Source organism: Oreochromis aureus, linkage group 6 (assembly GCF_013358895.1).
Source record: "Oreochromis aureus strain Israel breed Guangdong linkage group 6, ZZ_aureus, whole genome shotgun sequence".
NCBI lineage: Eukaryota > Metazoa > Chordata > Actinopteri > Cichliformes > Cichlidae > Oreochromis > Oreochromis aureus.
This window is the reverse complement of record NC_052947.1, coordinates 10,433,754-10,459,370: the sequence shown is the minus strand read 5'-3', so window position 1 is coordinate 10,459,370 and position 25,617 is coordinate 10,433,754. Positions and strand designations below refer to the sequence as shown.

Here is a 25,617-nt window from a genome sequence, read left to right as displayed (position 1 = left end):
TCCATTTGGTAAAGTAAATCCGTTGGGCATCTTTCTTCGCCTTTAGACAATAATTCTGATGGCAAAAGAACCAAACGGGACAGGCAAAAAAAAAAAAAAAAAAAAAACCCCAAAAGAATAACTTTGATTTTGTATGATTTATAGATTAATTTCTGACTTTAAGGTTAGTTCTACAGTATAGTATATATTTACTCAGTGATTAATGATAGATAAGCTAACAGCAAAAATCACAATCAATCTGTTTATTAATGGAAGTTTGTGTTAAAGGTGTTAATGGAGGAGAAACCAGGATCTGTGCTCTCAAAGGTTCATCAGTGGATCTGCCCTGCTCTCATCAACATCTGACTTCAAGCAGCAAATGGTTCACTATAGACTTGAATGGACCAAAGAGTGAGCTGTCATGTCTGAAGAGAAAAACCCAACTTTAATCATCAATAATCTAAGACAGAGTGATGCAACAACTTGAAGAGTAATATTACTGAGTGAACGGTGTCCTGGACCATCTGTAGTCTTCATACAGCAGTAAGTGTTTGCATCATCATGGGTTTTGGGACATTATTGTATAAGTTGTTATCCATCATCCTCTCAGAGCTGCAGGTAAAGGTGATTCCTGCCACAGAGGGACAGACAGTAACACTGATGTGCAGCAGCAGCTGTCCTCTGACTGGAAAGCCCGCAGCCTACATCTGGTACAAGAACTTCCAGTGGTGCTATTGGTAGGAGACATGGTTGCTAACATTTAATAATACTAACATGTTTTCTTCACACTTGAAGTCCATCACAATTTGAAGACCATCATTCTACAGTGAGAAAGATCATTGACAAGTAAAAAACATTCAAAACATTTGCCAGTCTTCCGAGGCGTAGACCTCCCAGCAACTTCACCCCCTCATTTCTGAAACCCCCACCCCGCAGTTGAGGAGAGCAAGAGCCTCAACCCCGATCATGAGCACCTTCTACAAAGGCACCGTGGAGTATCCTCACCAGCTCCATCACTGTGTAGTAGGGCTCCTGGACTGGGTCCTCCCAGAAAAAGTTAGAATGAGTAGTGAGAGCAGCACAGAGATCGTGGGTACTTCTCTTCCCTCTCTCCAGGACATCTACTATCTCACCCGAAAAGCCCTCTGCATTACAGGTGACTCCACTCATCCGTCCAACAGTTTCTTCAGTTTGCTGCCATTGGGAAGGAGACTGAAGAGCCTCCAAGCTAGAACCAGCAGACTGAGTGACAGCTTCATACATGTCAGGATTCTGAATTCTCTCCCTGCTCTGTCCCTCTTGACTCTCTCACACACAAACTCCAGACCTGCATTCTCTTCCTCCCTCTGAACCCCCCCACCGCCCAGACATGCAAAACTCTGAACCTCCACCATCGTCTTTTCACTGACTGTCCCACCCCCCACTTGCACACAAACTCTTGCCTACAAGCACTCTGATTGTGTTAGACATTGTTATTTATGTAAGATTGTATTGCATTGTGTTGTACATAACTTTTATTTTATCTTTTTATCTTTATACTGTTTTAGTGTACACTGAGGGTCATGGGAGCATTGCAATTTCAAATTCCTGTGTATGACCTGTAGATAGGGTTTTTGACATAAAAGCTGACTTTGACTTTGACTTTGACAGACGTGAAAGAATCTGGAGGATGTTATGATGTCTGTAACATCATTCAACACGACCAGTTTGGTGATGGGTCAGTGATCTTCTAGGGAGTTATATCCACAGAGGGATGCACAGACCTTACAGGCTATGGGCAACGGCACCCTGACTGCCATTAGATATCAGGATGAAATCTTTGGACCCACTGTCAGACCCTACACTGGTGCAGTGGGTCCTGGTTTCGTCCTTGTGCAGAACGATGCCTAACCTCATTTGGTGAGAGTATGCAGGCAGTTATTGGTGGATGAAAGAATTAATAGCATTAACTGACCCAAACACTCGCCGACCTCCAGGACAGCATCTGTCATGACTTCAGGAGGATGCGCTGATGTTGTCAGGCATGCATAAAAGCATGTGGGGGCAGTACAAACTACTAAGTATCATTTTGAATTGCAAAAACAAAATTTTGGCAAAGTAGCCTGCTGTATCATATTTCCACTTTAATTTTTAGGGTGTGTTTGAATTCTGCCGTCTGTTGGTTGATCATTTTCGTTTCCAACACACATGGCCCAGAGTAGTGGTGCCCTCTCATTCCTTACACATTACCCAGTCCATATCAATGTAGAAATGTAGAAAGACATTTTTTTTCCACACAAGAAATTTGTGGGGGGTTTTGTTTTGTTTTGTTTTTTTGCTGAAAAACTATAATGTCAGGCACTTGTTTATAAGAAAAAAATACCTATGATATTACTAAGTAAGGTGAAACAAAACATACAGTGAAAAAAATGCTGCACTACTTTCCTAGCAGTCTCTTCTTTTTAAACCCATGATGATGGAGGAAGTGATTAAAAGGTGTTAAACCTACATACAGTTTATCTTTAGACATAATGATGTTCATAACTGTCAGTTCTGTTTTCAGCCTTTCCTGTGAGAACGTTCAGCTCTAAAGATCTTTTAAAGATTCATACAATCAACTTTCTGACTAGAAGCTGAAATCTACAGCAGCCATGATCTTGGCAGAAGCTGGATTTTTGTTTTTGGGTTTCATTCTGTGTCTCTCAGGTAGGAATGACTCTTTCTCCTCCTTTGTCCTTACAGGTCTTAGTGTTTTAGCTTTGATGAGCTCTTGAAGAGTACAGAAGTGCAAGATCATAATCTTTTATGGTACAATAATATCATCATTAAATGATTGGCACAGAGTAGAAAGATGTGTAAGCTTAAATCTGCACACATTTGTTAATGAATCTTCTGTTGTGTTTCAACATATAAAAACATCAGAAATGGCCTCCTTTCAGCTCATAGTATGAATATGTTGATAGTATAACAAGTATAACATCATTACTGGAACAACAATCCCCAGACTGAGATAATTATTAATAATAATTAATAGACTGAGATAATAATAGACTGAGACTGAGATAATTATCTCATGACCACTTCAAGATGACAAAGCAACAATGTGATATATACCAGTTTTTAAATTGTGTCGATAGGCCACCAGAGTCAAAAACCCAGAGTCATGATAAACAATATATACGCAGCTTTTTCCTCAATAGTTTCATCACGTTTACTGTCTAAGGACAGCGCAGCAAGCACTCTGCTTATGACAAAAAAACCAAACCAAAACAAAAAACAGCCCATTCGTGTTGGTGGAAAAATGCACCATGTCGACCAAATTTGGTTGTTTAGGGGAAGTTTTAGGAGTGACGGCAAGAGAAAGAGGGAGAGCAGAAAAAGAGATAGAGTGAGTTTTGAGATGTGAGAGATTTGTGACATTTAGCTTGTTTGGAGTGTGTAGTTAATGTGTTGTCTTGTGTAGTTAGTGTGTAGTGTTGTGGATAGTTCTGTGTTGTGTGTCAGAACAATGAGGCGACTGCTGAATGAAAACAGGAGCAGTGATACACCTGCTTTTAAAGGGGAAATGTGGAGGGAAAATCAAAAGTAGTCAAAAATGGCCAATTATACCCTGGACCCCAGAGGGTTAAACGTTTTTTAAAGTAACGTAATAGTTACTTTTCAAGTAATTAATTACTTTTAAAATCTTGTAACTCAGTTACTAACTCAGTTACTTTTTTGAAGAAGTAACTAGTAACTATAATTAATTACTTCTTCAAAGTAACTTGCCCAACACTGATTATTATGAGATTAAAGTGCAGTCAGTGTCACAGTACAGCCACCTCTACAGCCACCTCTGCCTCATGGGGGTGTTATTGTGGCATCTCATCCTCATTTTCAAGTACATTTCGTGACAAAGACACACAAACTCACACCCCATAAGAATACTGTTGATTTATGTACCTGTGCATTTTGGATTATTTTATGTTGAAGGTGTTCTCTGTTTCTTTTTTACACATGCATTTATATTTGTACTTATTACATCTTCCTGTGTAATAAAAAATAAATAATATAAAATAATACAAATAAAATCTGACAGAACAGCAGCTGAAGATTGCTGATACAAAGGATTGCACTGACACATGCTCATAACAAGATGAGTATTCATTGATGTTGTGAGAGACAAAAAGATGCAGGCAATCATACTGTTGTCTCCCCAACAACACTTTCATTGTGTTTTCCATGTTTTTGCAGCTTTTTGTTTTTTGTTTTTTCTAAGTTGCAGTGCATCTGACCTCTCAGGTTCACTTTATAAAATTCCTATCTCATGTTGTTTTTCGTGGGTTTTTTTAGAACACACAGACTGTGTGAATGTGAAAGCTGTTTGTGATACCAATTACTTCTGATTGGGGTTGTAGGGTTCACAGGAGAGTAAGGTCTTCATCATCACAGCTGTTCATGTTGATCACTGATCTTCAGCCTGGAGATTCTGTTTCACCACAGAGGTGTTACCATTATAAACCAGGCACAGACAACAGTTTTAACCACTGCAGCTTCCTGCTCTTGCAAAAACAACTCAAAGAACACGTCATTTGTAATATGATGAACAGAACAGACTCAAATGAAAGAAAGAAGTCGTGTTTTGGTGTTCGATGTGTTAGACAACTGAATATGAAACTGTCCAGTTAGCTTAGAGTCTTTTTAATATTCGAGCTGTTGTATATATTCTCTCAACTTTAAATGTAAAAGCTACAACAATAACGTTATGAACAAATGACGAGTGTCTGATTCCGTGTTCATTTTGTGCTTTGCCTCTAAGATATGAGTAATTATTTAGGAGTCATTAAACATGAAGAAAAAGAATTATATTATTATAATTATATTATAAGTTATATAAGCAGCTACTGCATGGCTGTCTATAACTTAAAATACTTTCTCAAGTTATTTCTTACACTACAGTACCAACATTATTCAACAATTATTGATAGAAAAACTGACAGTAACAGAAATAATGTTTCTGCTCACTAATGAAAGTTTCTATTAAAGGTGTTAATGGAGGAGAAACCAGGATCTGTGCTCTCAAAGGTTCATCAGTGGATCTGAACTGCTCACATCAACATCTGACTTCAAGCAGAAAATGGTTCACTGTACGCTTGAATGGATCAAAGTATGTTCAGAGTGAGCTCTCTGTGGATGGACAACGTGTAACGTACAACATGTCTGAAGAGAAAAACCAACTTTAACCATCAATGATCTAAGAGAGAGTGATGCAAACACTTACTGCTGTATGAAGACTACAGACAGACCAGGAAACTGTTCACTCAGTAATATTACTCTACAAGTTGTTGCAGGTACAGTGACTTTTACTCATTGATTACTTTCCAAATGACATCATTGTATAAGTTGTTCTCCATCATCCCCTCAGAGCTGCAGGTAAAGGTGATTCCTGCCACAGAGGGACAGACAGTAACACTGATGTGCAGCAGCAGCTGTCCTCTGACTGAAAAGCCTGCAGCCTACATCTGGTACAAGAACAGAGAGTTTCTCTATGAGGACTGGTCTCCCTGGTACCAAGAGCTGCTCAGCAGTGAGGAAGCAGTCACATACTCCTGTGCTGTCAAAGGCTACGAGGATCTCAGAGCCCCTGAAGTCTCTGTGGGTGAGTCATGATGTTTATTGTGCTACAAAACAAACAAAATGGGTCATACAGTGAATCATTTCAATTAATATAATGTCTTTATTTCAGATTCCATCACAGAGACCTGCTTCAGTGTGACCTATGCTAAAGGGAGAATGTGTTCTTACAGGAAGACATCAGTAGATGAGCCGTGCTCCATCACATATCCCAGAGGTGAAGTTTCAACAAATAAGCAAATATCTTCCACCAAACCTCTAATGTATATTTGATCAATGTCATTTTCCTTATAAAAAATTAAGCTAAATATGACCTTTGTTAATAAATCTATTAGTACACATCCTAAAAACAAAACTAAGGTTATAAAGATTATGTCACAGTTACTGATGGAAACTGTATTTATTATCTTTCAGAGCTTCATGTTCTAAGAACTAATTACACATCAGATAATGTCACACTGACCTGTAACACCACCTGTAAGCTGTTTGACCCTGAAACTGCCTACATGAGCTGCAAAAGCACAAGCAGAAACTACAAGAATCAACAATGTTTAACTCACAAAAATTCAACATACAGGTTCTCTTGTGCTGTGAAAGGCCACAAGTACCTTCAGTCTGCAGAAGTCTGTGAGTAATAAAGAACGATTTTTTTCTCTTCTAGTTAACTATAAACACAAATGTCAGCATACAGCCCATTCAAACAACTTTAAATCTTCCATCTATATTTCAGGTGTTCAGGGTAAAAACTGCTGGAGAGTGAATTATGTCAGCAGGAGAATCTGTGCTCTGGAAGGATCTTCAGTCAACATCACAAGTGAATACTCACATCCTGATAACATGAAGCCAGAGTTTAAATGTTGGAGTAAAAAATGGAGAAAAGATAAAGTGGAAGTTGAAGAGCTGATTGAGGCTGCAGGTCGTGTGGAGTATCAGGACAACATGAAGAACCAACACATCCTGACCATCAACAACCTGAAGAAGAATGACTCAGGAGGATACACATTCAGATTCAACAAAGATCATGAAGGATGGACACAGTCTGATCTGCCTGGAGTCTTTTTGATTGTCACAGGTAAATCTAAACTCCTCACTCAGCAGACTTTACTCATTAATGTCTGAACAGGAGCAGAGGTGGAAGAAATATTCAGATGCCGAGAATATAGTATCAGCACTTAGTAACACCTTGAAAGTATTTACATGTTTTCAAGAAATTAATTTAAATAAATAAAAAACACTGTCAGAGTTGGTTCTATATGTGCTTAGCTAATTTTGACAAGTGTTTGTGCAGATTGTTTGGTATTTCAAACTGGAGTGCCGTGAATCATATTAATCATTTGTAGTTTTGCTGTCCGTGTTTTTTCTGACTATTTAAATTGTTAAATTAGGGTATTTTTATAACAGTGGTTTTAATACCAGACACACCAAACATAAGAAGTCAGATAAATATTGAAGAGTAAAATTTATAATAATTTGCGATAGTAGAATATAAAGTTACACAAAAAGTTCCTTGAATGTGTACTTAAGTACACTGCTTTAATAAATAATTACTTTTCACCATTGAACAAAAGGATTAAAGGCTGATTTTGTTTTCAAGCCTCATTTAAAACTCAAGCTCACTGTGTAATCCTGAAAGGTTTTTTAACCAATGTTCCTCTTTCAGAGCTGAGAGTGAAGATGAGTCCTTCTGCAGTGGTGACAGAGGGTCAGAGAGTCACACTGACCTGCAGTACCAGCTGTCCTCTGACTGACAACACAAACTACATTTGGTACTTGAACAGTCGACCTCTGACCCTGAGAGAAAACCAGAACAAACATCTGATCCTAGACCCAGTCAGCAGGGAGAATTCAGGAAGCTACTCCTGTGCTGTGAAAACCAACAAAGATATCAGCTCTGCTCCAAAGACTCTCACTGTCCAAAGTATCACAGGAACATGGACACCAGCAGCTGCAGGAGTTTCTGCTGCTCTGCTGCTTTTAATACTTATCACTGTCTGCTGGTGTGTTAGGTAAACATAAGTTTTCTTTTAGATTGATCCTGTTATTTTTAATGCCATGTTTCTTGACTTATTCATTTATTTTTATGACTCAGAAAAAAGAGCACTTCCAGTCAGCCTCCAAGAAGGGAAACTTCAGACAACAAACAGCAGGTACAAAACAGGATTCAAACAAGAACGACTCTACGTGTGCGCGCGTGTGTGTGTGTGTGTGCGCGTGTGCGTGTCTGTGAGGAATGAATGAATTAATGTGTCAGTTTTTTTACCAGTGTGATCAGAAATGGTGCGCAGCATCTGAAGACAGGAAGAATTTTAAGCTTATAGCTTATACCCTTTTAGAATAATGCAAGTGTCTTAAAATTGTTTGCAGCCAACAGTCAAAAGTCAAAAAGTAAAAGTCCTCTAGAAAATCTGTATTCTTACTGACACTTGTCAGGGAAATGCAAAGACTTTCGAGGCTCTTGGAAAACTAAATCTTAGTACTATTAAAAGAAACGTTCAGGAATGGGGACGCTATTTTCTGGAGAAATGAAAGAAAGTGATGATTTCATACCTGCTGATGTCTAATGGAGAACAAAAACAGGTTGGTTTTGTTGATAATACAATACAATCTCTTGAGAAGGGTTCTGCAAAATCCCCTCCTCTCCGACATCTGCGTTGGCGTGGAGTGGACCGAACAAACCTCCGACTGGTGGATCTGGTTGCTACTGCCTCGGAAGTTCCCGACCCAATTCTTCTCAGGTTGGGTTTAATTAATGCCAGATCTATGGCAAATAAGACCTTCATTTTGAAGGAATTTTTCTCTTCCCGTGCGCTGGATTTTCTTTGTTTGACTGAAACTTGGATTCCATCTGGTGAGTTAAGTGCCTTTTCTGAATTATTGCGAGCTGGCTGTGCCTTTTTTAGTGTTCCGAGAGTTTCTGGCCGCGGAGCAGGGCTAGCTGTCGTTTTTAAGGCACATCTCGACTTTATGGAGCTATCCCCATCGACACGCCACACCAGTTTTGAACTCTGTTTGTGCGAACTGGGCCACTCGTCTTCGCTGTTGTGTGCGATTGTTTATCGGCCCCCGAAATATAATAAGCAGTTTTTATCCGAGTTCTCAGAGTTTCTTGCTGGCTGTGCATCACGGTATGACCAGATCATTCTGCTTGGTGATTTTAATATACACGTCTGCTGCCCGAGGAAACCCCTGGCCAAGGACTTTCTGGACTTAGTGAACTCTTATAATTTTGTTCCGTCTGTTAAATGTGCGACTCAAGAATGTGGTCACACACTGGACTTGGTTTTATCACATGGTTTATCTGTCTGTAACATACTCGTCGAGGATGCGGTGTTCTCTGACCATATGCCTATTTTATGTGACATTTTTCTTTTTAATCCTGTTGTTAAACGGGCTGTACCTGCTCGATGTTATTGTGCTTTTGGCTCAGATACTGCCGAGTGGTTTTCCATATTGTTTGACGAACTTATTTCTTATCCTCCTGAATTGTCCACCTCAGATGGATTATTTTCTTAATTGGATTCTTCTTGTAAATCTGTCTTCGACGTTGTTGCTCCTTTAAGATTCAGACAATGCAAGCCCAAGGCTAGTCCTTGGCAAACTGATTTTACCAGAGCCGCTAGAAAAGAATGTAGAAGATGTGAAAGACGGTGGAAAAAGGATAGGCTGTATGTCTCCCTGGAAGCTCTTAAGACTAGCTGGAAAGTCTATCAGAGAGCAGTAAAGGCTGCCAAGCACTCCTTTTTCTCAACTTATTGCTGCCAGCTCGCATAATCCTCGTGTTCTATATAAGGCTATAAATTCTGTACTTAATACAGAAGGCTATGTTCTTTTGCACTCTTCTGAGGTTATGTGCAATAAGTTTCTTAATTATTTTGTGGACAAGGTTGCTAGTTTGAGACCTCCGACTCTATCTATTGCTGACCCAGCCATGCATGGTTCTTGCTCAAGTTTGTTCTCTGCTTTTCTACTAATAGTTTTACCTGATTTAGAGAAACTTGTGTTGAATGCTAAATCATGTGGCTCCCCAAATGACGTTGTTCCTCCCCGTTTTCTCAAAAAGGTACTTCCTATTGGACCACACATTCTGAACATTATTAATACTAGTCTTTTGTCTGGTCAAGTACCTAAGGAGTTTAAGCATGCAGTCATACACCCTTTACTTAAGAAACTAGGCTTAGATAGTTCAGTCATGTCAAATTTTAGACCCATCTCTAAGCTTCCCTTTCTTAGTAAGATTCTGGAAAGGATTGTTTACACTCAGTTGATGGACTATTTGAATGACTCAATTGTCGGAAATCTTTCAGTCTGGCTTTAAGCCATTTCACAGTATGGAGACAGCCCACGTAAAAGTTATGAATGACATTCTGATAGCGACAGACCGTGGTAAATAGGCAGTGCTGGTCTTGTTGGACATGACCGCTGCATTCGACACAGCATTGCTGATAAGTCTCTGTTAGACTGTTGGAACTGCACCTACTACACAGAACACAGACCAAGAACACCTGTTCAAACAACCAAATTAATTTTATTAATTTATTTTTAAAAATCAAAAACTGAAGTGAGTCCGAGGTCTCCTTTAGTAGAAAGCTTCAGTGATTAAATGGATCCAGTTTAAAGTGTCAGAGCTCTAATGTGCAAAATTAAAAATATACAGCAGCACTGAGAGCGCACTTAGTGATTAAATAATTTACTGGAATTAAAATGTGTATTTCACCTCTCTGTGTGCTAAATCACCAGATTAACAATTCACTGAAGCATTAATCTCTAAATCTCACCAAACAACTGTTGCATTTTACTGGTATATTTGTTGTGTTCCTTATAGGTTTTAATCATCATTTAATAACTTCTCTGGAGCAGGAGACACTAATGGGATCGTTTTATGTGGAAGATAAGTCATATGATCTGTGAAAGCCCCTTTCATGTGAATGTGCAGGAGAAACACTTGGTTAAGTTAGCGAGCTAACGCTTCACCCAACTGCCAGTGTTAGGTTGAATCCAGATAACAGAAAGATACCCGTGTAACCCAGTTCCTAAAATCATCTCAAACAAAAGAGACGAAAAAGTAAAACATTTTATGTTCATTGTTCCTGTTCTTATTGTCCTTGTTTAATGAAAGTGAAACGAGATCAAAATATTTGTTTAAACATGGAAGGGACGCAGATTATATATGATATGCTCTGGTCAAACAAGGGTTAAGTTTCTCCGAGGGTTGATGAGCTCTGATGAGAGCCTATTGTTTTACTCCACTCCTCGCATGTCAGCCAATCGGTGAAGCTCTAGGCAGCTCTTGTCCCTCCTTAGTGCCAGCTCCCAAGTTTGCAGTCTCTTGCTTCTACAGCCGAACAGAGCAGGCGGACTAAAACTTTGTTATCGGTAAGCTGGAGAAATTAACCTCTAACGAGTTAAAATTACCATCTAAACTGATATTGTTCACAAAGTATGGTTTTGCACTTGTTGTCGTAGAGGGCAGAGCGAAACCGGAAGGTTTACTGAGCTGTGGCTTCACGTGAAACGCTGAGCATCCACTCCACGGCGGTAAGCTAAATGTGGCTAATCAGACACGTGATGTGCGGAGTGTGGGTACAGTTGTTGGGTGTCTCTGAAACGCACTGTTGTTATGTTAGTTATATCGTTAACCAAGTCATTAACATGTGAAAAGCTGTAAATGGTTAAAGCAGCTGAAAATAAGTTTATAAGAGATAATTGTAAGCAGACTTTATGCTGCTTCCTGTTTAATTTTTGATGTCAATCAGTTGTTTTACAATACTCAGTATTGAATACTTGGAGGTAATTTTTAGTGTATTTCCACTTGTACTAGTAGGCCTATGGTACAAGCGGGATTAAGCACGTCTATTTTAATACTCCTATTCGTGGACTGAGTCCTTGTGTTTACCTGTTATTGAACCTGATTGTTTGCACTTTGTTCAATTTCTGATAAGTATTTGCATATTATTCCATTTCTTGAAAGGGGAAATATACTTATTTATTTGTTATTAGATATACATGTACAGTGAGTTTATTTTGATGGATGTAATTAATGTTTACAATGAAAGTGAATTATATGGTAACTATAATTCCTGAATGTTTGAAACCTTGTAGATAATCTTTAATATTACTGCAGGTTACAGCTGTGAATTTTGGATATTCATACTTTGAACTTTGAACCTTGATATTTTAATGTTGTACATCATGATTGAACTGATGATGATTGAATTGATGATAGCTGATCTGAATAGTAGTTACTGCACTGTGACACTACTTCAGTTTAATTTGTGAAAGTTATTCTTAAAGTGGACGTGACATATATTTGGCCATTGTTTATAGGTCAGGTTTTTTATATGGGACGAATCCAAAGACCAGGTCAGCGATTCCAGAACCCAGAGTGTTCCAGTGTTCACTGGATGGCGAGCCAACCCAAGATCCTAGGAGATGATATACATACACACGCACACTCATTTGCACATTGATGGACTATAATCCTCTACTGTACAAGTAGTACGGTAGGACAGACAATCACACACACACACTTCTCATTGGACGAACTCTAATGCAATACACCCGTTTGTCATGGGCCCCACCGGTACCATTTGGACTTAAAAAGACTAATTCTTTTACTTGTGCACAATTTTATTTTATTCTATTTTTTTGCTACTTTGGGGGGAAATTTTATACTTGAAGTTCTGTTAAACCTGTTGTAATACTGTGTGGTTACAAAATTCTTTTACAAGACTTAACATCACTAAAATACTTTTAAGCCACACAACTGTGTTTTGTCTGGTTTCTGTGTCATTCATGTACCAGAGCTCTAAGAGTCGTTCTTCATCTTCTGATACTAGCCCAAATTACTCATTACCTTGGTAATTATCCATTGGTACTGTACTTCAATCCACGTAAGTGCTACACCCGGGTTATGTTGAATTTTATTCATGGTGCAGGGCCTGGATCATGTTTCTGTGGAGCTACATGATTTGTCACTGATTTTTATTTGACCAACCTGTTTATCACATTTGATAGAAACTTTACATCCACAGTTCTTACAACACAATAGATTCATGTCAGTCTCATATGTTGGCTTTGTAATTGACTGGATATTAAACAGTCATGATATAACTGATGGTAAACATCAGCTCTCTCTGAATTCAAGGACATGAAACCTGGGAAAACCTGTTATTTAAATAGGTTCTTTAAAATGTTTGTTAATGAGCCAATAAACAAACTTTTATCAGCTCAGACTTACAAACAGATATTTTATAATGTTCTGATAGAACAATGAAATGTTTAATGCAGTTTAATATGAATTTATAATACCTGTCTCATCTCCTCAGATGAACCCTGACCTCAAATATGAAAACATCTCAGCTCAGTCAGCAGAGCAGGATGATCATCACTACAGCAGACTGCACTTCAGTGACAACCACACAGCTGACCTCTACTCCACCATCGAGCCACTGCCTGCTCACTAAAGAAGTGTTTGTTACCATGGTGATTTAAAGGGACCGTTTCCCCTTAAGGTTTTAGTATCATAGCAGAGACACCAAAGCTGCTACATCAGTCAGTGTTTGTACTCTCTGTACTGGATCATAAAAAACAGAAAGGAATAACAGAAATATAGAAATGCCTGAGCTTTTCCATTCAAACATATCTGATAATGAAATGCATGTGTTACAAATGTCAGAAATGAAAACATCAAAGCTATCATGTCTGCAGGAACTTATTTTATTTATTTTTTTTTAATTTTTGGAATGAAAATGTAATGAAATGTGATCATATCACATGTTTAACTCCTTTATAAAAGTGAAAAAAATATAATAATAAAGCCAGAGAATGTTGATAAGTAATAGAAAACAAAAAATTCAAAGGTAAAATCAGTATGAAGTGGAAAAATGTCCTGCAATACATCAATTCTTCACTAGAGGGCTCATCTGCGAGGAAAAAGAAAAGATAAATGAGGAAGTGATGGTGTTAAAGCTGAATGCAGTTTATCTGCAGACACACACAGGTCAGTCATTCCTGTTAGATGTTGATTTTTGACATTCAATCATGTTTTTGATATTTTCTAATCTCTAATGATTTTTATGAAATATGTACTACCAGTGATCAGCCATTTATCACAATAATGTTAATCAACATACAACCACCTTTCTTGTTAAGAGTAAAAAATCTATAACAGCCATGATGATGGCAGAAGCTGGAGTCTTGTTTTTGGGTTTTCATTCTGTGTTTCTTGTTTCTCCTCCTCATGATGACCGTCATGATGTTTGTGGTTTCAATGTAAATGCAAAAGTTATGAAATTATGTTAGAAAACAGGAATTTCTAATCCTTAACAGTAATGTTTGTTATTCAAATGTTGTGGTAAAGGTGTTCTGGAAAAAAAACCTGAATCTGTGCCTTGAAAGGTTTATCAGTGGATCTGCCCCTAAATAAAGTGATCCTATTATGTACAGCATCATGGAAGCAGAGAGGAACGTCACTCTAACAGTCTAACATAGAGCAGTGAACATTTTTACTGCTGCAGAGAAACTGCTGACAAATCACAAAACTGTCAGCAAAGCAGATTTTATCTTTGTGTTGCAGGTACAATGGTTTTACCAACAAACAAAATAATTACTTTAATAATCAGTGTATTCATGTAATTTATTTATATTTCTCTGAGCTGCAGGTAAAGGGGATTCCTGCCAAAGTGATTAATCCCTGACCCTGTGTTTTCTGACTGACCCTCTGACCTTTGTGTGGTATGAGAAAAAAAAGAAAACTACACAGTTGTTTACGTGTATTTTTGCCAGAGACTAGAGAGGATCTCTTTTTTCTCATACAGATCCATCTGGGTCTCCCACAACATGTCCACCAGGACCGCCCTCTTGAGACAGCTGGGTACTCAGTCTGCACACAGTGTAATGGAAATACCTTTAAAGAGAAACACACCTTGAAGATGGCCAAATCAAAATAAATGAACAACACTGTTTCTAAAAATATTTAAGACACCAGTTATTTTTATGTATGTTTTTATCTACATTTTTAAGGAGCTATAACTCCATATCAAATTCTGCATATATAACAATCAACATGGGTGCGTATGAAAAAGGTGAGGTTGCTTTGGCCTAGCTGAAGTCTGTGATCAGCTGTGATCCAATGGAAATGATGAGGGGTTTTTTTATCAAGAAAGTCTGAAACTTGGGATCCCCTATGTTTCCAGACTTTATAAAAGAAACTCAAAAGCTTACCTTTACATGTACACCTGGCTGTCTCTCCCCTGCAACTGTGGTTTCTTGCTTCTGCTATGATTACTGTGCTACTCACTCATTTATCCAATCTGTTACTGTCATCTACTGGCGAAACTTAATATTGCATCTCCACTACATCAGGTGAGCACAAACGTTTCTAAAGGTACAGTCAGTCGGGGGTTTTTACAGAAAAAGAAGAAAATTGTTGTCATAAATATACAATCATAAATATGTTAGTGTGTAATTATATCTTTCGAAAAATGATGCATTCTCATAACCGTTGAAATAACCCATTAGAATAGAATAGAATGGCTTTACTGTCATTATACAGTTGTACAATGTCCTACTCAGTGCAAACATGCTTGGGAAGCAGGCTGAACATGTTGAAACCAGGGTGGGAACTGTCCTTGACAAAGTTTGCTGCTCTGCTGAGGCAGCGGGAGGAATAAATGTCCATCAGGAAGTGGAGAGGGCAGTATGTTCGCAGGCTCTCAATGGACAAGCGGTAGAAGGTCAGCAGCAGGCTGGAGTTCAGCTGGTACTTCCTGAGGACCCTCAGGAAGTGCAGCCGCTGTTGGACCTTCTTGACGACCGCTGAGATGTTGTGTTTCCGGAGATGTCAGCAGAAATGAGGACACCAAGGAACTGGAAGGTGTGGAACCTCTCCACAAAAAATAAATAAAAATATATTGAAGTGGGTACCAGTTTGTGTAATCTGACACATTTAGTGTACAGTACCACATTGTAGTACTATATTAATTTATTGCATTTTTAGTCTGTAGTTGCAGTGTCTATGTGTCTATGACAGTGTCTATGACAAAGATGACATCTTCTACCACACAATTATGGATGTTAAAATCACCTACAATGATTATTTCATGTGAGCTGAGCACTAAATCAGATTAGAAATCTGAGAAATCAGACAGAAACTATGTGTAAGGCCCAGGTGGACAATTAACAACAAGTAAAACTGTTTTTGAGCTTTCCAGCGAGGGTTGACAAGGCTAAGTGTCAGGCTTTCAAATTAATTAAAACTCTGTCTAGGTCTTTGGTTGATTAATGAACTGGAGTGGAAGATCCCTGCCACCCCTTGGCCTGTGCTTCAAAGATTCTGACAAAGGCGAGTAAATCAGCTTTTTAATTATTAACAAATTGGTCATTTTAATTGATTGTTTTTGTCAATTATTAATTTATGTACTAAAAGGGACTAGAATAGTCTGCTAGAATAGATTGTTTAATAATCTAGATATATTGTTTAATAATCCACATTTCACTATTTTACTCTTTGGTGCAGTTGTGGATAATATATTGTTCTTTCTTTGTTGTTTTTATGTTCAATTGTTTTGGTGAGTTTAGGTTTGTTTTTGTTGGCTGGGGAGCAGACAGTCTCAAAGGGGATGGGGTTTTGGGGGATAACAGGATAAAAGGATGACACGCTTTTTTTTTAATAATGCCACTGATGTTGCTCTACTTGATCTGAACCTATACTCACCGTCAGTGGGTAGTTTTGTCATGAATCGCTGTGTGCAGGCAGGAGATTGGACCCAAATGCAGGACTCACAACACGGGAATGAACTCAAAAAGGGAACTTTATTTGTAGACTAAGGGAAATGATACAACTAATGATTAACTAAACTTGACTGGGAAAATATAACCTAAAAGTCCACAGAGAGGCACACAAGGATCATACAGCATGAGGGACAACGTGACATGGAATAGAGGGGAACTCTGACATAAATACACAGAAGGTAATGAGGGAAGTGGAAGCACACAAGGAACACAGCTGAGGACAATTACACATGACAGAGCGGGGAGGACACAAAACTGAAAATGCTGACACCAAGACACGGACCTTAAACATAACGCAGAAAGTATACAGAGACAGCCGAGAGAGGCAGAGAGAGAGAGAATATGATGGAAAGAGGAAAAAATGGAACACAAAGAGTGGGAGCAAAGCACATTAATTCACATCACTATATACACAGTCACACAGAGGGAGACACAGAGGACAACACAGGGGGGATTGCCAATTCATGCACAAATTCGCGTAAATTCCCTGAACCTAACACCTACCAGAATTACTGACTTTTTTATTTTCTGGTGCAAGTCCCGAGGTGTTATTCGCCCCTGCTGAGATTTCCACAGGTCATCAGCTCGATTCTCCTCCTGCTTTTGTTGTGCAAACCACCCATTATCTTTGAGGTTGTTAAATATCAACACTTCACCGAGTTCTTTTGATCCCTCAGAGGCATCTGATGGAAGACAAAACACTGCTCAGTAGACCATTTCACACTTTATTCTCTTACCCAATACTTCTAGAAGGGAGATGCGTCCTGCACGACACGTTGCCGCGGATCTCAAAATGGTGGTGTGCCCCTAACAGTTTTATTACAGAAGCTCTCTCACTTTAGTCTAAACAACAGTGTCTCAGTAACTTTCCACTAGAAGATGGTCCCCTGTTATCTACATTTTCCCAGGCAAGCGTGAGCGAGAGTCTACAGCTTTCTACCCCCCAAGGACATGTAGTCTAATGCCTTTATTTTTCAGGGCCATGTCCACTTAATACTACACTATATGGTTATATGGCATTTTAGTTAAAAAAAAGCATAGAAATGAGGCACTTCAAATAATTTAATCCCAACAAGGTCTGGCACATTTGCATTTACTGTTTGCGTTTACTCAGAGTAGCTCAGATCCAAGGCAGGCCAAACCTCTGTGTTACAACCTTCAGAAATGCCTGCCGTATCTATACAAAATATCCCACACATTGACTGACCTGCAAATATAAAAGACACGGATTCACAATATATGGAAACACAAGTCTGTTTTATTTCTAAAACACTGTGTGAAAACAGAATGAAAAGTTGCTAATACAATGACATGAGTGACATGTGTGATCTCTCCACCTTTGCATGTTCTCTCCTCTGCCTGTTCGTGTAAAAATAGCAAAAATAAAAAAAACAAAACATAAAAATTAAATTCTGTCCCTCAGTTCCACGTTCATCTCTTCATCTTCCTGCCTTTTGTCTCAGGTTACTCTCCTTCACAGTCTGTCTGTCTGTCTGTTTCATAGTCTGTTTGCAGCATTTGCAGACCCGGTGGCCATCGTCCCTGCATTCAGCAATGGAGTTCTTGACTCTCAGCACAGATCTTCCATTGTTCCATTGTCTCTGTGTATGTGAGGGAGTGGCATTGCATGACTACAGCACAGTGCTGTGCATAAAATCAGACAGACCCAGGCGGGAGAATCATTTCTTCTTCGCATTTCTGAGAATGCACATCAGGATTGCCTCTGTATCACTGCCACGCAGGAAAAACCAGCAGGTATCAGTGTCCAGCAGGCCACTGATACCTGCTCAGAAGAATCTGAAAAGGAGACGGAACAAGAACCCAACATATTGTCTTTCCTGTGGGAAATATATCATTTTTATTAAGCTTGAGTAGTGGTATTTTGGTAAAACTTTTATTAAGTGAAGTAGTCATAACCATTTTCTTATACATGTTGCAAATGGGCTCATAAAGAATTAGCATTCAGTCTTTTGAGGGTCATAAGCTTCATCTGGCGGGACTGTCCAGATGATCTATTGTGAAAGGTGACAGAGTGCAGCAAAGGTCAATGCAAACACGCTTACAGACACAGACAACACGTAGATTCATTTCTAGGTTAGAGGTAAGACACTTTTTGCTTGTAACTGCATTTTGTACCTGCATAGCAACAGTTTTGTACAGGATGTGCTTATGATGTTCCAGAGATAAGAGTGAAGAAGAACAACGACAGGAAACACCTGGAGCGAAGACGGTTGAAGATGGCTCTTTAAGTGTGTTAAAGGTTGTCAACAAAGGAGATGTAGCAACTGTCATTAACTGTAATTTATGCATGTTATGTATCTGCTTGACGCAAGAAGGGGCGTAAACCCTGACATATAAAAAACATTTGAAGTGTGCTTTCTAGCGGAGATCTATGCTGATGATGTGACCGTGTAAATCTTCCACGCTGCGTGTGTTTAATAAAATCATTGTTTTGACTGAACTCATCTGGACCAGTGGTTGTTTGTTCTCATACCTCAATCATCGAATTCGGGACACTCCACAGAAGAGGCACTGGGAAGCCCTGTCTGAGCCACACGGCAAAAGACGGCACTGTTTGGGTAGAGGAGGACACTGGAATGCCCATTTCAGTAGCAAATCGCTCGTGCTTCACTGCGCAAGCTGGACCCACAGAGTCTGCTAAGGTTTGTCATTGCCATAGTACATATGATATTTATATAACCCCATTTAGAGTGAGGTTCATGTAAATTCACCATTCTCTACTTGTTTATCTTCGGACAGCGTAAAATTACAAGTGTGCTCCAAAGCTTCCTTTGCCTGTTAGACGTGGGAATGCTGCAGACCATCAGGGAGTGTACGGTCCATCAAGCCCGCAGAACAGAGCTGGACTGGAATTTGTCAATTCATGAACTGATGGCATTTATTTTAATTCTGTTTGTAAGAGCAGTAATGTGTCCCGTTGGTGCCATTGTGGATTACTGGTCAGAAAGATTTCTGGTGCCAGTAATCAAAGAGACAATGCCCCGAGATAGATTCATTTCAATTATGCAACACCTTCGATTTGATGACAAGGACACGTGGGCAGAACGGGTGAAAACAGACAAATATGCGGCGATCTCCGACATCTGGACACGCTTCAACGAGAACTGTGCTAAGAGTTTCTCTCCGGGAGAACACATGACCATAGATGAACAGCTTTTCCCTACCAAGGTTCGTTGTCCATTCACACAGTATATAGCAACCAAGCCAGACAAATTTGGGATCAAGTTCTGGATGGCCACGGATTTGGAGACCAAATATGTCTGCAGTGCATCTCCTTACTTGGGAAAGGACCCCAGTCGTCAGAAGGGAGAGAGGCTGGCAGAGAACGTGGTCATGCGGTTTTCTATAATATGCTGGACCTGGTGGTGGTGAATGCCTACATTTTGTACAAGGCATGTACAGGGCGGACAGGCAAAACAAAATTGTTTCTGAGTCTTTTAGCTAAGGAATTTCATTGCCGATTAATGCAGCACAAGGAAATATTAGCACAGAAGCAGGCTACTGAAGCTGCTGCAGCTGCTGTGCCAGGGACTGTAAAGACAACGCAGTGCCAGGTGCAAGAGAGCTGCAACAGGACTCGCAGCAGGTTTACCTGTACAACATGTCAGAGATTCACCTGTGCCAAATGCAGGGATGATGGACACTGGGTCTGCAACCGCTGTAAAGTTTGAAACACTTTGAAATAAAACAGACTTGTGTACCCATATATTGTGAATGTGTGTCTTTTGTATAGATATGGCAGGCATTTCTGAAGGTTGTAACACAGAGGTTTGGCCTGCCTTGGATCTGAGCTACTCAGAGTAAACAAATGCAAATGTTGCACACACACACAGCAAATCTGTCTTTATTAGTCCCACAAGTGGAAAATCTGCATTGTCATTGCAGAAAAGTGGACAGTGCAAGACAAAAGCAGCAAAAATTAAAACTGTACAAAGAGTAGAATATAAAAAGTGCACTATACAAATAATTTGGAGACATAAATATGGACAAGTGTATTGAAAAATATTGGTGTATATATATATATATATATATATATATATATATATATATATATATATATATATATATATATATATATATATATATATATATATATACATATGTTCTTGGTGAAGGAGGAGTGGGGGAGGGGTGGACTTTAACTGACTAAAGTAGGTGATGAGCATATCTGCAAGTTTGAGGCTGATGTCGAGTGTTGCGGGGCTCTGGCCTTTGTAGTTGGCAAGGGCTTGGATGCCTCCCCACACATGGCAGGGGTTGCTGTCAGTGAGTAGGCCCTCTAACCTCCTCCTGTAGGCCTCCTTGGCCTGTTTGATGCGCCTCCTCAGGTTGGATCTGGCAGTGCTGTACAGAGAACTGTTCCTCAGCCTGAAGGTTGAGTTGGGACTTCAGATCAGAACCTATAATTCATTCATCTTGCAAGGTGTTTGTTTAGGAAAAATCACGGTCACATTCTCTACATAGCACTTAATGTAGAAAAGGACAGAATGAGTGAAGGTCTCCAGGTCCTGCTGTTTGAAAATGGACCAGTTTGTCAGATCAAAACAGTCCTGTAGTTTGATGAGAGCATCATCTGGCCATGTTTTAATGACCCAGGTGCTTGGAGGGGTTTGTTTCCTGAGGAGGGTGTAGGCAGGGATGAGGAGCAGAGAGGTGGTCAGGTTGTCTGTAGGCCTGGTGGATATTACTGTGCACATGGTCCAGTGTCCTGTCACTCCTGGTAGGAAACTTAACATGTTGGTGGAATTTGGGACTGCACATTTCAAACATGCCTTATTAATGTCCCCAGCGACAATATGGATGCCCTCTGGGTGCTTTCTCTGCTGTTTACTGATAATAAGTTGGAGGTGATTGAGTGTTGAGCTGATGTTAGCATTGGGGGATGTAAACAATTATAACTATGGCTACTGTTAGCTTGCGAGGCAGATAGAAGGACCTGCATTGAATGAACATGACATCTAAAAAAACCACACAAACACAAAAAGGTGCACAGCAGTTGGGAGAGCTGTGCTGCTGCATACGATGCATACGACTAGAAATAAATAAAATAACAACTATGTACCTCGTGCTCTAAAACAAAATACTTGCCTGATAGGAAGTACAAAAAAATAAACTGTGTTATTTAATATTAATAATAATTATAAAATTTATAAGAATGTTGTTAAAAATATCCAGAAGTGAATTTATGCTGTTGTGTTATAAAACTATTAATTAGGGGTCTTCCTTCTAAAAACCATCATGAAAGAGGAAGTGTTAATTGTGATAAAACTGCATGCGGTTTATCTGTAGGCCCACTGACATTAGTTCTGTTTTCAGCCTTTCCTGTGTGAATATTCAGCTGTAAAGACATACAATCAACTTTTTGATTAGTAATTGATTTTATGTCAGTCATGATGTTCGCAGAAGTTGGATTTTTGTTTCTGGGTTTCATTCTGTACCTCTCAGGTAGGAATTACTATTTCTTCTTCTGATGATGACTGAAGACTGTAAAAATGTTTCAATTGTAGAAAAATTCTGGAAAGTTATTAAAGGATGTAAGAAAACATGTGATTCACTGTTAAGCAAGAGGATGTTAAAATTTTCTGCTTTGATAAGCTCTTGAAATGTATTAAAGTAATAGATTATGATCTTTTCTGGTGCAATTTTACCACCATTGAATGGTTGGCACAGAGTAGAAAGGTGTGTAAACAAGATACATTTGCACACATTTGCTAATGAATGTTCTGTTAAAGCATTTCAGGGAAAACTAAACAGCAACCAAACAGGAATCTTTGCCAAGGTGAGCTGTGTGGTGGGCAGGGGTAGGACCCAATGCAGGACTCAGAGATGGAATAATGAACTGAAAGTGGCAGCTTTATTGGCTGAGAAAGCAAACTAAAAACTAAGTACAAAGAACCACTAAAAGAAGCAAACAAAAGATAAACTACAAATAAAGACTGTTGTCTACAGCAGAAATAATTCTGTTTACTAATGAAAGTTTCTGTTAAAGGTGTTAATGGAGGGGAAACCAGGATCTGTGCTCTCAAAGGTTCATCGATGGATCTGCACTCCTCACATCAACATCTGACTTCAAGCACTAAATGGTTTACTTGAATGGATCAGAGTATGTTCAGAGTGAGCTCTCCCTGGATGGACAACGTGTAACGTACAACATGTCTGAAGAGAAAAACCAACTTTAACCATCAATGATCTAAGAGAGAGTGATGCAAACACTTACTGCTGTATGAAGACTACAGACAGTCCAGGACACTGCTGGCTCAACAGAATTAGCCTTCAAGTTGTTGCAGGTACAGTGACTTTTACTTATTGATTACTTTCCAAATGACATCATTGTATAAGTTGTTATCCATCATCCTCTCAGAGCTGCAGGTAAAAGTGATTCCTGCCACAGAGGGACAGACAGTAACACTGATGTGCAGCAGCAGCTGTCCTCTGACTGAAAAGCCTGCAGCCTACATCTGGTACAAGAACAGAGAGTTTCTCTCTGCCTTTTATGATATCCTCTAACATTCACTGCTTGTATTTACATTCTAGTCTTAGTTCTTAAGTCATGTCTGAGTTGGGTCTCTGTGGCCTGTTTACGTAGCATTTTGCTGGTTTCGTTTATCTCGTTCAATCTTGTGTCTGTGTCTTGTCTATATGTTTGAGTCTGTGTCTCAGCGTTAGTCATCCATCCATCCATCTTCATCCGCTTTATCCGAGGCTGGGTCGCGGGGGCAGCAGCCTAAGCAGAGAAGCCCAGACCTCCCTCTCCCCAGCCACCTCCTCCAGCTTATCCGGGGAACACCACATGCGTTCCCAGGCCAGCCGAGATATAATCTCTCCAGCGTGTCCTGGGTCTGCCCTGGGCCTCCTCCCGGTGGGACATGCCCGAACACCTCACCCAGGAGGCGCCCAGGAGGCATCCTTGTCAGATGCCCGAACCACCTCAACTGGCTCCTTTCGATGTGGAGGAGCAGCGGCTCTACTCTGAGCCCCTCCCGGATGGCCGAACTTCTCACCCTGTCTCTAAGGGAGAGGCCAGCCACCCTTCGGAGGAAGCTCATTTCTGCCGCTTGTATCCGCGATCTCGTTTTTTTCGGTCACTACCCACAGCTCGTGGCCATAGGTGAGGGTAGGGACGAGATCGATCGGTAAATTGAGAGCTTCGCTTACACTCAGCTTCACCACGACGGACCGGTGCAGCGTCCGCACACTCAGCTCGATCTCCGCCCCTTCTCCCATCACCGCGAACAAGACCCCGATACTTGAACTCCTCCACTTGGGGCAGGAACTCATCCCCACCCGGAGTGGGCACTCCGCATCACTTCCGGCTGAGAACCATGGCCCAGATTTGGAGGTGCTGATCTCATTCCCGCGCTTCACACTGCTGCGATCTCCAGGAGAGCTGGAGGCCCTCATCCCCCTGATGAAGCTAACAGAACCACATCATCCGCGAACAAGACCCGAGATACTTGAACTCCTCCACTTGGGGCAGGAACTCATCCCGACCCGGAGTGGGCACTCCACCCTTTTCCGGCTGAGAACCATGGCCTCAGATTTGGAGGTGCTGATCCTCATTCCCGCTGCTTCACACTCGGCTGCGAACCGTTCCAGTGAGAGCTGGAGGCCTTCACCTGATGAAGCCAACAGAACCACATCATCCATAAAAAGCAGAGATGAGATTCTGAGGCCACCGGCGAAAGCCCTCCGCCACTTGGCTGCGCCTAGAAATCCTGTCCATAAAATTATGAACAGAACCGGTGACAAAGGGCAGCCCTGGCGGAGCCCATCACCCACCGAACGAGTCCGACTTATTGCCGGCAATGCGAACCAAACTCTTGCAACGGTTGTATAGGGATCGAATGGCCCGTAGCAATGGGCCAGACACCCCATACTCCCGCAACACCTCCCACAGGACACCCCGAGGGACACGGTCGAATGCCTTCTCCAAGTCCACAAAACACATGTAGACTGGTTGGGCAAACTCCCATGCACCCTCAAGTATCCTTGAGAGGATAAAGAGCTGGTCCAGTGTTCCGCGACCAGGACAAAAACCGCATTGTTCCTCCTGTATCCGAGGTTCGACTAGCGGACGAACTCTCCTTTCCAGCATCCTGGCATAGACTTTCCCAGGAGGCTGAGGAGTGTGATCCCCTGTAGTTGGAACACACCCTCCGGTCTCCCTTCTTAAAGATGGGGACCACCACCCCGGTCTGCCACCCAGGGTACTGCCCTGATCGCCACGCAACATTGTAGAGGCGTGTCAACCAGGACAGCCCTACAACGTCCAGAGCCTTCAGGAACTCGGGCGGACCTCATCAATACCAGGGCTCTGCCACCAAGGAGTTGTTTAACTGCCTCAGTGACCTCGCCCCGGAAATTTATGGTCATTCCCTCATCCCCAGACTCTGCTTCCTCCTCGGAAGACGTGTCAGTGGGATTAAGGAGGTCCTCAGTATTCCTTCCACCGCCTGACAATTTTCTCAGTCGACATCAGCAGCGCTCCGCCAGCACTATACACAGTGCAGGTAGAGCACCGCTTTCCCCTTTCCCCAGAATCTCTTCGAGGCAGTCCGAAAGTCTTTTTCCATGGCCTCTCCGAACTCCTCCCACACCCGAGTTTTTGCTTCAGCCACTGCCCGAGCCGCATTCCGCTTGGCCTGTCGATACCTGTCGGCTGCCTCCGAGTCCCACAGGCTAACCAAGCCCGATGGGACTCCTTCTTCAGCCTGGTGGCTCCCTTCACCTCTGGTGTCCACCATTTGGTTCGGGATTACCACCACGGCAGGCACCAACCACCTTGCGGCCGAGCAGCTCACTGCAGCAGCCCGGCAATGGAGACGCTGAACATGGTCCATTCGGACTCAATGTCCCCAGTCTCCCTCGGAATGCTGTTGAAGCTCTGCCGGAGGTGTGCGTTGAAGATCTCGCGGACTGGGGCCTCTGCTAGACGTTCCCAGCACACCCTCACCACGCGTTTAGGTGCACCGGGTCTGTCCAGCGTCCTCCCGCCACCTGATCCAACTCACCACCAGGTGGTGATCAGTTGACAGCTCAGCCCCTCTCTTTACCCGAGTGTCCAGAACATATGGTCGCAGGTCTGGTGATACGATTACAAAATTGATCATCGACCTGCGGCCTAGAGCGTCCTGGTGCCACGTGCACTTATGGACACTCTTATGTTCGAACAAGGTGTTCGTTATGGCCAAACTGTGATTTGCACAGAAGTCCAATAACAAAACACCGCTCGGA

The 25,617-nt window shown here is 41.0% G+C and overlaps 1 protein-coding gene across 1 annotated transcript; it reads left to right on the top strand.

Moving 5' to 3' along the window:
• The first annotated feature begins 2,564 nt into the window (after positions 1-2,564).
• LOC120440527 (B-cell receptor CD22-like) lies at positions 2,565-9,292 on the top strand. The gene is made up of 8 exons (XM_039613201.1): positions 2,565-2,664; positions 4,984-5,288; positions 5,363-5,596; positions 5,684-5,788; positions 6,169-6,198; positions 6,302-6,643; positions 7,232-7,489; positions 9,132-9,292. The coding sequence occupies exons 2-8, from the start codon at positions 5,225-5,227 to the stop codon at positions 9,290-9,292; spliced, it is 1,194 nt and encodes a 397-aa protein (XP_039469135.1). The 5' UTR covers positions 2,565-2,664; positions 4,984-5,224.
• Positions 9,293-25,617: the final 16,325 nt, after the last annotated feature.

What these genes read in the sequence shown, in the direction of transcription:
- LOC120440527 (XM_039613201.1), top strand. Translation starts at nt 5,225, where the DNA reads ATGAAGACTACAGACAGACCAGGAAACTGTTCACTCAGTAATATTACT. An exon ending in CCTTCAGTCTGCAGAAGTCT is followed by an intron (nt 6,199 to 6,301) that starts GTGAGTAATAAA and finishes TCTATATTTCAG; the next exon opens with GTGTTCAGGGTAAAAACTGC. An exon ending in AGTCTTTTTGATTGTCACAG is followed by an intron (nt 6,644 to 7,231) that starts GTAAATCTAAAC and finishes TTCCTCTTTCAG; the next exon opens with AGCTGAGAGTGAAGATGAGT.